Source organism: Chlorocebus sabaeus, chromosome 15 (assembly GCF_047675955.1).
Source record: "Chlorocebus sabaeus isolate Y175 chromosome 15, mChlSab1.0.hap1, whole genome shotgun sequence".
NCBI lineage: Eukaryota > Metazoa > Chordata > Mammalia > Primates > Cercopithecidae > Chlorocebus > Chlorocebus sabaeus.
This window is the reverse complement of record NC_132918.1, coordinates 57,107,206-57,121,490: the sequence shown is the minus strand read 5'-3', so window position 1 is coordinate 57,121,490 and position 14,285 is coordinate 57,107,206. Positions and strand designations below refer to the sequence as shown.

The window sequence follows — 14,285 nt, the reverse complement described above, 5'->3', positions numbered from 1 at the left end:
GCCACTAACTCTCTTTTGAGAATAATGTTGTTTTTATTCCATTAAGGAGTAAAATTTGCAATTAATTAGATTTTTTTTTTTCTACAGGTAAAAAATATTAATATGGTCTTTTTCACCTATTGCAAGCAGCATTCATTTACTTAACCTTACACCTGGGAGACTTAGAATAATATAACTCAATTTCGGTTTGCTTTTAAAATGTTGAATATCTCCCATCTTGTTTTTTTTACAGTTGTTAACAGGCCTTTACAGAGACACTCAGACTTCCATTACTGACAGCTCTGCTGTATACAGAGTCAACAATAACAGGGTAAGATGTTTGTGGAGTTTTGGAGTCTGACAGTCTTACTTTACTGTGGTGTGTCAGTTAAGGACATTTTTAGGATGAGTTCATCTGAGGATGTAAGTACCATTTGTAGCTTATTTTTATGGAAAAACATATTCTTTGTGACAAATTCTGCTCTTGACAATCTGTACAGCAGATTTAATCATGCCCTCCTCTGCATTGTTGTACCTTAATGTACAGTAATGTTATATCACATTTTATTCTTATTTTTTGTTTCTGTGTCTTCTTTCCAACTTTACAGTGAGTTCTTAAGAGTGGGCATTAAACCTTTTATGTTTTGAATAGGTAATACATGCACGTGGTACAAAAATTCAAAAGGTTAGAAAGGATATTTGGTGAAAAGTAATTTTTCCTTTCCATTCCCCACTACCCAATCTTCTCCTTAGAAGCAGTAAGTTACTTTTTTTGTGTGTAGCCTTCCAGATGTTCTGTGCATATATAAACATGTCTGTATATCCTTTATTGTTTTTTCTTTTTAAATACTGTTCTGCCCATTATTTTTTTTCATACAGCTGCTACAACTTGGGCTTTTCTTATTCTCCTATATTTGTATACGTAGTACCACCTGGTTGGTTTATGAGCTGCATAGTACTCCACTCTGTTGCTATACCACACGATTAAATTCTTACTTGATCAGGACCGTGTTAATAGACATTTAGTTTTGTTATCATAACCTTTGTTTTTACAAGCAGTGCTGCAATGGATATCTTGCAGAGTATATAGGAGTATATTTCAAATATAAGGAATCACGGGTCCTGGCTTGGTGGCTCATGCCTGTAATCCCAGCACTTTGGGAGGCCGAGGCAGGCAGATCACTTGAGGTCAGGAGTTCAAGACCAGCCTGGCCAACATGATTAAATCCCGTGTCTACTAAAAATGCAAAAATCAGCCTGGTATGGTGGCGGGCGCCTGTAATCCCAGCTACTCGGGAGGCAGAGGCATGAGAATCACTTGAACCCGGGAGGTGAAGGTTGCAGTGAACCAAGATTGTGCCACTGCACTCCAGCCTGGGCGATAGAGCGAGACCAAACGAATTGTAATGCGTAATAAGTTTGTTTGTTTATTTGCCTGTTTTTGAGAAATAGTCTTACTGTGTTGCCCAGGCTGGAGTGCAGTGGCGTGATCTTAGCTTACTGCAACCTCTGCGTTCGGAGTTGAAGCGATTCTCCTGCTTCAGCCTCCTGAGTAGCTGGGATTATAGGCGCCCACCATCATGCCTAGCTAATTTTTGTATTTTTAGTAGAGATGGGGTTTCACCATGTTGGCCAGGCTGGTCTTGAACTCCTGACCTCAAGTGATCCTCCCACCTCGGCCTCCCAAAGTGCTGGGATTACAGGCGTGAGCCACTGCGCCCAGCCATGTAATAAGTTTTGGTGAGTGAGTGGAGTGAGGGCTGGTTGGAGGGTGTGGGTGGATGGATAGATGGATGAATTAGAATTGTGATTTGAGACCTTTTCTTCTTTTCTTTGTCTTCTTTCCCCTTTCTCAGGCCTCCAGAATTAAAGATTGTAAAGAAAGATAAAGGGACATATTTGTAAATATCTTAGAGAGAGATATATATTTTTTTCAATGATGACACTCTTTGTGGCCCAGACCTTTTTAAACTCCCAAGGATTCAGATTTTGAAATTCCAGGTTTGGAAGGTCATCTGGTACCTGCACTAGATTTTTAACGTAGGATATTCCAGGATACACTTTAGATCTCTACCTTCTAATATGTAGCCACTGGCCACATGTTGAGCATCTAAACTAGGACTAGTCCAAATTGAGGCATGCTATAAATGTGAAGTACACACCAGATCTTGAAGACTTAGTATGGAAAAAAAGAATGTAAAGTATCATTAATACTTTCTTTTTTTCATTACATGTTAAAAGATAATATTTTGGATATATTAGATTAAATAACTATTAAAATTAATTTTACCAATCTCTTTTTACTTTTTTATTATGGTTACTGGAATATTTAGAATTACATATGTGGCTTCTGTTATTCTATATTTCTATTCTATCTCTATTTCTACTGAATATTTAGAGCATTTTCCCCTTCCTTCTTCACTCTTCCTCCTACCCCCTTACGTTTTCGATCTCATCTCTTTAGACAATAATGTACCTAGTAACGTATCTTCCGAATTGCTTAGGGTATGTGGTGTAGTGCTGCTTTTGAAATGGAGCAGTAAGTCCCAACCTGGGGTCTCCAGACTCTTAACAGTACTTTAAAAAAAGGAGAGGGACTAATAAAGAACATTTATATTTGTCTATAAAGAAATGCACAGGCTATGTGAAAGGTAAGGTCATCATAAACCCAGCTGGAATTGTGTTAAACCTGTACAGATTGTCTGCTTCTGAACTGTGGGTATGGTTGGCTGTGGATAACGTAGAACATCTAAGAAATGATCAGTGGGTCTGCTGCATGTACCAGGTCACATCTGAGAGTCTTATTGTTGAGCACAGCCACAATTGCACTGAATATAAGCTCTATTCCCATTCCAGGCCTTGACCTTATATTCAAGAATGGCGGCCTGGAATGGTGAATAGAACTTACTAGGGTGCATCATAGATTTGCTCAATAGGGGCTCCAGAATTGACACAAATACTGATCGAGTTGGAACAAATAAATGATGTGTCTGGAAGATAAATATTTTAAAAATTAGATTAAGCGTGGAAATGATTAAAGTGTACTTTGTTATAAAGATTGGAGATCCCAGTAAGAGTAATAAGCTCTATGAAAAATTGTAAGTTCTTATATTACATTATTAGTTTATGAGTATTTGTTACTGTTTTCACATTTTTGCTTATACTCATACTGTACTTCTACTTTGCTGTACTCACACTGGTTTATCTCCCAAGCTGACTCAGGTAGATCATGCTTCCCTGACACCCCCAGACAGGCTTCTCCTGTACCCTCAGAACATTTATCAACGTTCCCATTTTATATTTATGTGTAATTTTACTTTATGTTCACCTTTCTCATAAATTTTGCTAGACCAGGAACTGTGTCTTTGGCCACTGTTACATCCCCAGAACGTTGACTAGTGTTTTATGAGTAGAAGATGCTCTGTGAACATTTGTTTGATTAATTGATTAGGTACCAGTTTGGTAGCCAAAATATGATACTAAAGGTTTATACTGTGAACGTGGAACTCTACTGAAACATTAATGTTATTGCTGCCATCCCCAGGGCAATAGTCTGACCTTGATTGACCTCCCCGGCCATGAGAGTTTGAGGCTTCAGTTCTTAGAGCGGTTTAAGTCTTCAGCCAGGTAAGAAGGAAAGAAGTGAAGTGGGCTTGTCTAGGTCTGTATCTGTATATCAAAGGCACTCGTGTGATTTGCTCTGGTGGTGTTTGGGAGGCAGCTTGGTATCCTTTGGTAGGCCTTGAGGTGACCTTGGGGTCAGCCAGTTCTGGCTTGCAAGTCCACCTTCACCTGGATTATGAGGATTGTATGGGATTAAAATGCTTAAAAAGTGTTTTTTAGTGTTTAGGAAATGTTAACCCTTCTTGTCATTGTTACTAAATGTTTGCATTTATTCTGAAGATGAATTTAATAATGTATATGACTATTAAAATCTGAAAAAATTTTAAAGCTGGGCTGAATCCTAGAAGTTGTTAAATGCCAACATCATTTATATATATAGTTTTTGGTTTTTTTTGAGACGGAGTCTCATTCTGTCACCTTGGCTGAAGTGCAGTGGTGTGATCTTGGCTCACTGCAACTTCCACCTCCTGGGTTCAAGCGATTCTCCTGCCTCAGCCTACTGAGTAGCTGGGATTACAGGCACACGCCACCACACCCTACTAATTTTTTATATTTTTAGTAGAGACGGGGTTTCACCATGTTGGCCAGGCTGGTCTCGAACTCCACTGGCCTCGGCCTCCCAAAGTGTTGGGATTACAGGTGTGAACCACCGTGCTCAGCCCATATATATTCTCAAATTACCTAAAATTGATGTTTCAAGAAGTACAGAACAATATTTCTGTATTTCTTTTAGTGTGTGCCCTGGTGTTATTGATTCTTAAGTTCTTCCCTAAAAGTCTTATGCTGCAGTTTCAGATGCTTCTTTTTTGGTCTCTAACATTAATAAGAACTGAAGAGGAAAATCAGTATGCCACATTTCACTGATTTGAAGACACATTTTATTATCTCTGAATTTGGAATATATCTTACAGTTGATGGTGTCATAGTTTAATTGGCAATATTTTCTCTTAGCGGTCCCTAAAATAATGTCTTTTAATTGACAGCATTTTAGTTTTGATGGAATGAAGTAGTTGATTCTTTGCCTTTTATTGAAGATGTCTAGACTGAAATTTCATTATTGCATCTTTGCCCACAAGATGGTGGTGATGAACAATTTGTCACAGATAAGAATGTGATTTTTTATTCCTTGGACAATTGAGACAAATCTAGAACTGGTAAATTTTGCCATAATTGGGTTTTTATTTCCAATGAATTATTTTTCTTTTTCTATTGCCAGTTCTAAATATTTTATGATTTGCAGTATAACTACTCTGTGGTTCATGTATTTTGGGTAAATAAAACATGGAAAATATGAAGATAAAACTTAGTTCAAATACATTATAATAATGATACATGCAAGTTGAAAAGACACTTACTATTATTGGTATATGACTTTTTTTTAATTCTACTTTCTTGCTTCGCCAAGTTTCCCTAGTGGCTATTTTCCTTCTCCTGATTTGAACATATGCTATTGCTGTTCTTATCGTGGTTCCCTCCCCCACTTTTTAAACATTGCTTATTTGATTGTCTGAAACCAATAATAGCAGTTTCCTTTTCCTGAACCTTAAACACTTGAACTTTGATCTTCCTCACATCTTCCTTTTATTTATGCTCCTTTTTAACCCCCAACTATACTTTTTTCCTCTTACATTCAGTGATAAGAATTACCAGGATGCTTATGGTCTTTTGCTCCCCATTTCTTCTTGAATTTTACTTCTTCCCTTTAGATTCAGTTTTCTCTCACTGAGAATATCTTTTAGAAGTGTTTCCAGAGAGGGTGATGAGTAGTCAAATGTTTTCAGCCTTTGTTCATTTGTAACTCTGTTTGGCCCGCATTTTGGAATGACTGTTTTAGCTGAGTGCAGAGTCCTGGGTGGCCGCTGCATCACTCCTGACATCATTCATCTGTTGCAGATGAGAATGCTGTTGCCAGTCAGTCTAATTGTCATCTCAGTGTAGTAAGTCTGCCTGATTTGACCTATCCAGGGATAGATTTTCTTCTGTTTAAGGATGGATTTAGCTTTATCATTCTTGGAATTCGGGTGTGCTGTTCCAGACCAAAGATTCTCCTCAGTTTTGGAAAATTCTCACCATTGTTTCTCCAGGTAGTGCTGTTTCCCCCATTATCATCTCTCACGCTCTGGAAATCTTATGAATGTTATTGAACCTTATTATTCTGCCTTTCTTATTTCCTCTCTATCGTATCTTACAAATCTTTCTGCCTCGCATATTGTAAGATTCCCTCAGATTTGTTTTCTAGTTTATTACATTCTTTTCAGCTGAGCATAATCTCTGCTTAACTTTTCCATTGATTTATTAATATCATTTACTATATTTGTCTAAAATACTTACCTTTTCAAACCAGCCTGTTTCTTTTTATATTATTCTATTCTTTATTGTAGTTTGTAGTATTTTCTTAAATAATTTTAAACATTTACTTTATAGATAGATAGCTTTATTATCCTAGTTTTGGGGTGCTGATTATTCTCTTTGGGGTACTAGTTATTCTCCCTCATAATTATTTTCTTCTGTGCCTTGTAATTTTTGATCCAGAACCTTTCTTCAAGAGTGACACATCGTTGATATTGTGGTTGGTCTTCTTTAATCCTGTAGGATATGAAAGCCTTGCTCTATAAGCAGTTCATAATTCCTTCTGTTGGGGCCATAGGGCTTCAATAAGTCTGGCCCAATTTTTACGTAAACCTTTCCCCTTGCGGGTCTTATACCTGGAGAGTATAAATTCATACCCTGTATCTGTGGGAGGCAGTGGAGGCCTGGTGTTTCTAAGGGGACTTTTTTTGCAAGCCCCGACCTCCCTGAGACTATTTTAAGTTGTAGGCTTTGTACAGGGCGTTCGGTTCTAGCTCCCTAGCTGCGTGTTGGCCATTGCATGTCTCTTATCTCCACCTGGGCATTCAAACCCTTGCCCATAAGGCTGGTATTTTGTTGTTTTTTTTTTTGAGATGGAGTCTCGCTTTGTCGCCCAGGCTGGAGTGTAGTAGCATGATCTCCGTTCACTGCAACCTTTGCCTTCTGGGTTCAAGCAACTCATCTGTCTCAGCCTCTCAAGTAGCTGGGATTACAGGCTCCCACCACCATATCTGGCTAATTGTTGTATTTTTAGTAGAGATTGGGTTTCTTCATGTTGCCCAGACTCGTCTCGAACTCCTGACCTCAAGTGATCCGCCCGTCTCAGCCCCCCAGGTGCTGAGATTACAGGCGTGAGGCACCACACCTGGCCCCCTAAGACCTGTTGTCTACTGTTTCCCTGGGCTGCTGCACTTTAGCTTTGATATTTCTTTTTTTCTGTCACATGAGGAGTCCCACTATGGCTGCATTAAGTGACGCCCTACCTGGTCACTGTGCTTCTAGTTCAAGTGCCCTCTAAGATTGCTTTGTCTTCCATTTACGCACCAGTATTCTTCATAAGACAGAAAAGCATGAACTCTACAGGTCATTGTGTCACGCTTCGCTGTCTGACTTGGTTCTCCTTCATTTCCCCATCTCCCTGTGTACCAGCTTACCTTGACTTCCCCAGAGAATTTGTTTCATGTATTTGTGCCTTGAACATACTGTAGGCTGAGTATCCCTTATCCATAATGCTTGGAACCAGAAATGTTTTAGATTTTAGATTTTGGATTTTTGGATTGGGGATACTCAACCTGTACTTTCCAGACGGTCTGTGTCCCAATTTTTGGTCTGAGATTCACCTCAACTGTTACATTCTCCTTAAAGTTACCTTTGACCTGGTCTCATTTAAATGATCTTTCTCTTTATTCCTGTTACACGTGTGCATAATTCTGTCTTGGCATTTTTCATGTGGTTCTCTATATGAGGATTTGTCTTGGAGGACAAGTCATTTCTTACTGTCTTTTTTCAGCTTCAGTCATTGATACACAGTGGCATTCAATAGTTCCTTGTTAAATGAGGATTTGTGTTGTATGATAACATAGGCACAGACCTGCATGTGCGTCTGCTGAGTGTTAATCACCAAGACTGACTTTGAAGAAATTCAGGATAGTTTTTCAAGATAATGATGTCCTGTTACATGTTCACGTGCCAGTTTTTCTTTTTTTCTCCCGCCAGGGCTATTGTGTTTGTTGTGGATAGTGCAGCATTCCAGCGAGAGGTGAAAGATGTGGCTGAGTTTTTGTATCAAGTCCTCATTGACAGTATGGGTCTGAAGAACACACCATCATTCTTAATAGCCTGCAATAAGCAAGGTGCCGTCATGTTTTCTTGCAGTAATAATTGAGTTTTTTGGGGATTGCTGCTACTAAGAATTATTTCCATTATTTACAGTTGTTATTATTGAGGATGAGAGATAATTGCTGTAAAGAACTATAAATTGAAGGATTTTTAATCTTAAAATTTATTTCTACTCCTGCCTTTTCACCAGTCTTCTAACCAGAAGACCAAGGAATGACAATCAAGAGACTGCTAACTGATTTTTCTTTGATACGGTGTTTTTTCCAATTATAAATTATTTTACCTTACCAAGTTAAGTTCATCAGGTTGACAATTTGTGATATCAGATGCACAGTTTTGAAGGATGGAGTCTCTGCTTTCAAACAAGTTTAACAAGTTTACTGTACAGCACATTTTTTTCCTTTTTTTTTTTTTGAGACGGAGTCTCGCTCTGTCACCCAGGTTGGAGTGCAGTGGCGTAGTCTTGGCTCACTGCAAACTCTGCCTCCCAGGTTCACGCCATTCTCCTGCCTCAGCCTCCCGAGTAGCTGGGACTACAGGCGCCCACAAGTGCGCCTGGCTAATTTTTTGTATTTTTAATAGAGACGGGGTTTCACCGTGTTAGCCAGGATGGTCTCGATCTCCTGACCTTGTGATCTGCCCGCCTCGGCCTCCCAAAGTGCTGGGATTACAGGCATGAGCCACCACGCCCAGCCAAACCACAGGTCAGCAGCACATTTTATCAAGGGGAGTTTGCTGAAGTTGTTTTCTTTTAACCTGATAACCATTGAAAACTTTCCAGTAATCCCCGATAAAACTGGGCTTCAGTTCGGTTACCTGTACAATAAGATAGACTGGTGGATCTCTTCAGGTCTCTTTCAGATCTGAAATTCTGATTCTATGACGAGTCCAAGGCATTTCTCAGAAGTGACCAGTTAATATTGATAATGCCTTGTCAGGAATGCAGTTATTAGCATCATTACCTGACCTCTTTATTTCTCTGCTTGAGTATAAGGAAGAGAGTTATTGTTTACTTGCCATGAGCTTTGTGCCAAACCAGGGCTTGTTTCTTACCTTTAGTACACTTAATGCTTTAAACGTATCATCTTAGTATCAACTGGAAACATGCTAAGTTTACTTTTAAATGACAGGTAGGGCATTGTCTTTTGGTGTGTTTAGGCACTTCTCACAATCACAGCACTGGTAGGTTTTCTTTCTGTTAAACTGACTAAACTTATATGTGCATTGAATTGAAAGGTCTGTAAGGTGCGAAGAACTTTGGTGAAAGCTAAAGTCAGTGTTAGGGTCACCAGCATAATATGTTTATAAGCATTATCTTGGGAAAGCCCCTAGTGCAAGTATAAAGCTTACTTTGATAGAGAAGGAACTAGTAAAAAAGCTATTTTTTTTAAAAAAAGAGAAAAGAAACTTACTGGTTTAAGTAGGAATTTTCCTTCTGTGTAAGAAGTCTTGGGAAAAAACCTATTCTCATTTAAACTACAACAGTGTCTTTATTTCTTTACAGATATTGCAATGGCAAAATCAGCAAAGTTAATTCAGCAGCAGCTGGAGAAAGAACTGTAAGTGTGAAAGAGGCCTGTTGGTTAATTATATATCTTTAAACACTTAGACTGTAAGCAGCATATGCATGTTTCTTTTGTTTGGTTGTATGTGATTATCACAATTATAGATTGAAGATTAGTGTGATACATATTTGTTAAATAATTTACAAAATAATGGAATCACAGAAACTTACTAGGATGCTTATATTTTACAATTTCATGGAAAGATTTTTTTTGAAACCGTAAACTCAATTTATTTTACCATTGTTACTAAATCATTTATAGTTGAAAGGTTTTAGAAGCTAAAAAATTTTACATGCCAACTTGAGAACGGTGTTATTTCAGTGAGCGGAAGTGTTTGTTCACCACTCAATAATGCATGTGAAGTGGTATTTAAGGATGCATGTAAATAATAAAAAATAAAAACTGAGAATCAGGAAAAAAGAAATTAAAACATTTAAAAGCCACTTTGGAAATTACTATTGACAGAATAAGAACAGAACACTGAGGAAGACTGCAAGTCTTTGATACTTTGATATTGTAGCTCCTTAGATTATTAAAGTACTTGGCAATATTATATATCCTGCTTTGAGTGTTTCAAAGTTTATAAATTGAGCTTTTGAATTGTAAGGCATCTAGCATGTCTTCTGTGTTATGCCAATTTGTAAGAGCTAGCCAAAAGCTGGCTTAGAAGAAATGATCAACATTTATAGTAAAGCAAGTTATGTTTTCTTACTGCTTTTGTGTAAGGCCTTGAAAAGGATCTGATGAGGAAAAACTGTACAAATTCAACTTTTAGAATCTTGGCTCCTCACTATGATTTACTGACTCCCTTATTCATTTAAGAAGCACCTGTAGTGCATCTAGTAGATGCCAAGCCTGCAGTCGGGAGCAGCTGTAGGAGGAAATGTGTTCCTGTACTCAGGAGCTTAGAGTCTAGTAGAATCTAGTCAGCTTCGGGCATTGGCAAACTCCTGCCTGGGCGTGCAAGCCAAGAGTAAATCGACATTTTTAAAGGGCAGGTAGAAAACAGGAAAAATATGTGACAAAATATTTAATTTCTGGCTCTTTGCAGAACAATTCTGCCGGCCCTGCCTATGCCATTTTCAGTGGTTCCTTTCCCTCTGGAGCTGTGAGTTTATCACCCTGTCCTGGGCTCTTGATGCTCACTCTCTTGGATTGTATCTATTGCTTGCCATTAGGTTAATAGGGACATTGGAACAATTTGATGGTTGGGTTTTTTCTAAAAATTCTCTTGCAATTGTTGGGAATTGTTTTGGGGAAGCCAAAGCTGTCATAATGTTATTTGTGAATCAGTCTTTGGTTATTTTTAACAGTACAGTCCAAGTCTTCCCCTGGTTAAAACACATTTTCCATAGGCTGTTTGCTTTTCACTCTGTAGACTTAGAGAAAAACAATACAGAAGGCAATGCTTTATTAAAAAGCAGTGAAACGAAATGTTGAAAAGTTGTAAAGGTTAACATCAGTTAAAACTAGGAATCTGACTAATTTTAGTTTCATTTCAGATTTATGAGAATTAGGTCCTGTTAGCTTTGAGGCATTTCATAGTCTCTGAATAGCAAGGTATACTATATTTACATGGCCTTGTGGCAAAAGCTGAAAAATTTTTTCCTTAAAAATTTTTTATTGTAAAATATCTTACATATAAAAGTCACATGCATTAAGCTTAAAAAATATTAAAATGAGTACCTATGTACTCACCACCATGCCTAGAAGGCCCATTTTTCTCCCCAAAAGCTTTTCCCTCAGGAGGTTAGCAATATCCAGTTTTGTATTGTTTTTTAAAAATACTTTTATAGTTTGTGTGTGTGTGTGTTCGTTCCTAAACAAGGTATTGCTTAGTTTTGTCTGTGGATTCTTCACTAATTTTGAAGCAACTTCACAGAACAAGAAATGCTTTATTTTGTAAGAAAGAAGATTGGCAGCATGCATTCCTGCTTCTGGATAGCAGAAAGGGAAAGGGAGGCCGGCAAATGAGTGTTGCTTATGCACCCTTTATTAGGACCAGCAGGTGGCAGTAAGGGGACTTACATCGGGAAGTTTTGGTGGTTAAAGAGGTTGGGTAATAGTAATTGTGCCCTAGTTAGATATGAGCATCTGGAGTTTGTGGATTTCTAAACTCCATATCCAAATAGACTCAAGATAAAAATACATACCCTATCTACCCACACTTAACTTTCAGAAACTTATGTTTTTATAACACTTACAGCATGTATTTTAAAAATATATTTTTAAATAGCATCATTCAGGAGATCCTCTTAGAAGGGGGCCCTGGGCTGGAAGAAAGTTGGTGTGACCTGGTCCACTGCTGACCTGCCCTCTAGCCCTGTGACGTCCAACCCCCTCCCCCACTAACCTACCTCACCTCTCTGTCCAAGAGAGGGACTTATAAATGCAAAGGATTATTCAGCAATCTTCATAGCATAATTGGCAATTCTATGGTTAAGTTTTAAATGAGTGCTGAAATGTTTAGAAACTAATATGATTTAATTGCTGTATAAAAATATTGCCTCCTGACTTGTTTCCTTTTGCCCCACAGCAACACCTTACGAGTTACCCGTTCTGCTGCCCCTAGCACACTGGACAGTTCCAGCACTGCCCCTGCTCAGCTGGGGAAGAAAGGCAAAGAGTTTGAATTCTCACAGTTGGCCCTCAAAGTGGAGTTCCTGGAGTGCAGTGCCAAGGGTGGAAGAGGGGATGCGGGCTCTGCTGACATCCAGGACTTGGAGAAATGGCTGGCTAAAATTGCCTGAGAGGCAGCTCCAAAGCACAAGACCCGGATGTGTGTGATACACAGTTTTGGAAAATGGGCTGTGGTAGTCTGGAGTTGATAAGGAAGGGGTACAAAATGTGGTTAGAAACATTTCCTTGTTGAAACAAAGTACTGTTGAAACCAGCTTGGAATTTTTTTTTTTTAAGTTCATTTCTCCCTTATGGCTGCCTTTCAAACAAGTAAGTACCTTTTATTTGATGCCTGTATCTTCCCTTTGTTAAGGTTTAACTTGATGTAGGGTCAAGGTTTTTGTGACAAGCAGACTCCACACAGAGAGGATATGATGAGATATGGCCATCACCTGAAAAGTTTTCTTATCTTCTCCTTCTATGCTTTGGTCCCTTTCTCCTGGAAACAAACCTGCCTGTGTATGAAGCTAGTTGATTTCCGGTTGCCTCTGACGTTCACAGGCAAAACATTGTCTAGTCCTTTGCGAATTTCTCTGATTTGTGGGCACAGTTAACGAAGTTTCCCCGCATGTGAAGACAAGTACAAAATAGCAGAGGCAAGCAGACAGTGGGTCTGTTCTTCATTAGCTCAGTGACTCGTCCACACTCCAGTCTTAGCACTTATGTTTCAAAAGCTTGTCACAAACCCTTGGAGTCATTCCCAGATAACAGAACTGGACGTGATAAATCCCCTAATGCGAAGGGTCTAGTGTGTTCTTAGTGGTTATACTGGGAAGTGTATGGAGATTTAGGTGCTGCTCTGCTTCTCTGGATGGCTGAAGGCTCCTGGGCCATCTTCATGTGCTGCTCGAAGATCTCCTATTTTGTACTCTTGGCTAGAATGCTGTGGAGCAAATACAAAGTGAAAAAAGTTCTCTGTAAATGTCTAAAGTGCATATTCATTGATGCCAAAAAAAAAAAAAGTTGCCTTTTGAAGTGATGTTCTTTGCTGTCTTCTTAAACATGAGGCTTTTAGAAATGATTAGTATATTTTGTGGTAAAGAAAACAGGCTGTCTGGCTCAAAGCAATTAAATAGAATGGAATGGTGAGTACAAATGAGTGCACATGTCAGGATTCCGGCCTAACTCCTTGTTTCCTGAGCCTAAAGACTGCAACATACACAGGAACACACTCTCCTATTCCTACCTCACACACTCAAGGACAAGCCCAACTAAAGCTTACAAGGAGAGCAGGGTGGCTGTGTCCAGGTGAGAAGCCAGTTATGGAACAGTGCATTAAGAGCCATGGTAGGAGAGGCCCGCAGTTCTCTGGAGCATTCAGCAGGGGCACCCCACTTGGCCTTGAGGATCAGGGGGAGTCAAAGGAGAAAGCATGGAGCTGATGCCATCTGAGGGAGTGTGATCGTCCATGTACAGCCTCTGCCTGCGGTCTCTTTTTTTTTTTTTTTTTTTTTTTTTTTTTTTGAGACGGAGTCTTGCTCTGTCGCCCGGGCTGGAGTGCAGTGGCCGGATCTCAGCTCACTGCAAGCTCCGCCTCCCGGGTTTACGCCATTCTCCTGCCTCAGCCTCCCGAGTAGCTGGGACTACAGGCGCCGCCACCTCGCCCGGCTAGTTTTTTGTGTTTTTAGTAGAGACGGGGTTTCACCGTGTTAGCCAGGATGGTCTCGATCTCCTGACCTCGTGATCCGCCCGTCTCGGCCTCCCAAAGTGCTGGGATTACAGGCTTGAGCCACCGCGCCCGGCCTTTGCCTGCGGTCTCACACGTCCCTTCTGGTGGGTCACTTGGGCTCTGGGAGTACACGTCACCTCAGACCATCTGGCAGAAATACTCCAGGCTCCCACCCCAAAGCATGTGTCAGCCTTGCCGCTGGAGCACGAAGACAATGTAAATGAAACACGAAATGGAGAAGTCGTGAGACCCTGACCGAGTCCTTCCTTGAAAGCTGCTGCTAGTGTTCTTAGTGTCTTTTGGGCTCTATTTCTTGCCCTTTTCCTTATTAGGCAAGTAGTAGCTTAGGAAGTAGGTAAGAGCAATGAATGTGACATGCTTACGTAATCATAGTAGGAGCTCATGGGAATAAAAGTCAGTGGCTTGATGTTTCTGTTAACAGGCATGTGTCCCTCTCAGCCTCTTCTTTTTTTCTGGTTAATATTTTACTTCATTGGAGGAAGCAGCACACCAGAAAAAGTGACTGAAGAAGGGGTGCAAGTTTGAATTTGATTCAAGACCTAAAGAAGGTCTTCCAGAAA

The 14,285-nt window shown here is 39.6% G+C and overlaps 1 protein-coding gene across 1 annotated transcript in view; it reads left to right on the top strand.

Annotated features, from left to right (window-relative positions):
• LOC103241654 (serotransferrin) overlaps nucleotides 1-13,010 on the top strand; it is a 73,506-nt gene extending 60,496 nt beyond the window's left edge. Inside the window, 5 exon segments of the mRNA XM_073023601.1 lie at nucleotides 233-310; nucleotides 3,524-3,606; nucleotides 7,669-7,805; nucleotides 9,296-9,350; nucleotides 11,893-13,010. Coding sequence (XP_072879702.1) covers nucleotides 233-310; nucleotides 3,524-3,606; nucleotides 7,669-7,805; nucleotides 9,296-9,350; nucleotides 11,893-12,106 — 567 coding nt within the window. The 3' untranslated portion in view covers nucleotides 12,107-13,010.
• Nucleotides 13,011-14,285: the final 1,275 nt, after the last annotated feature.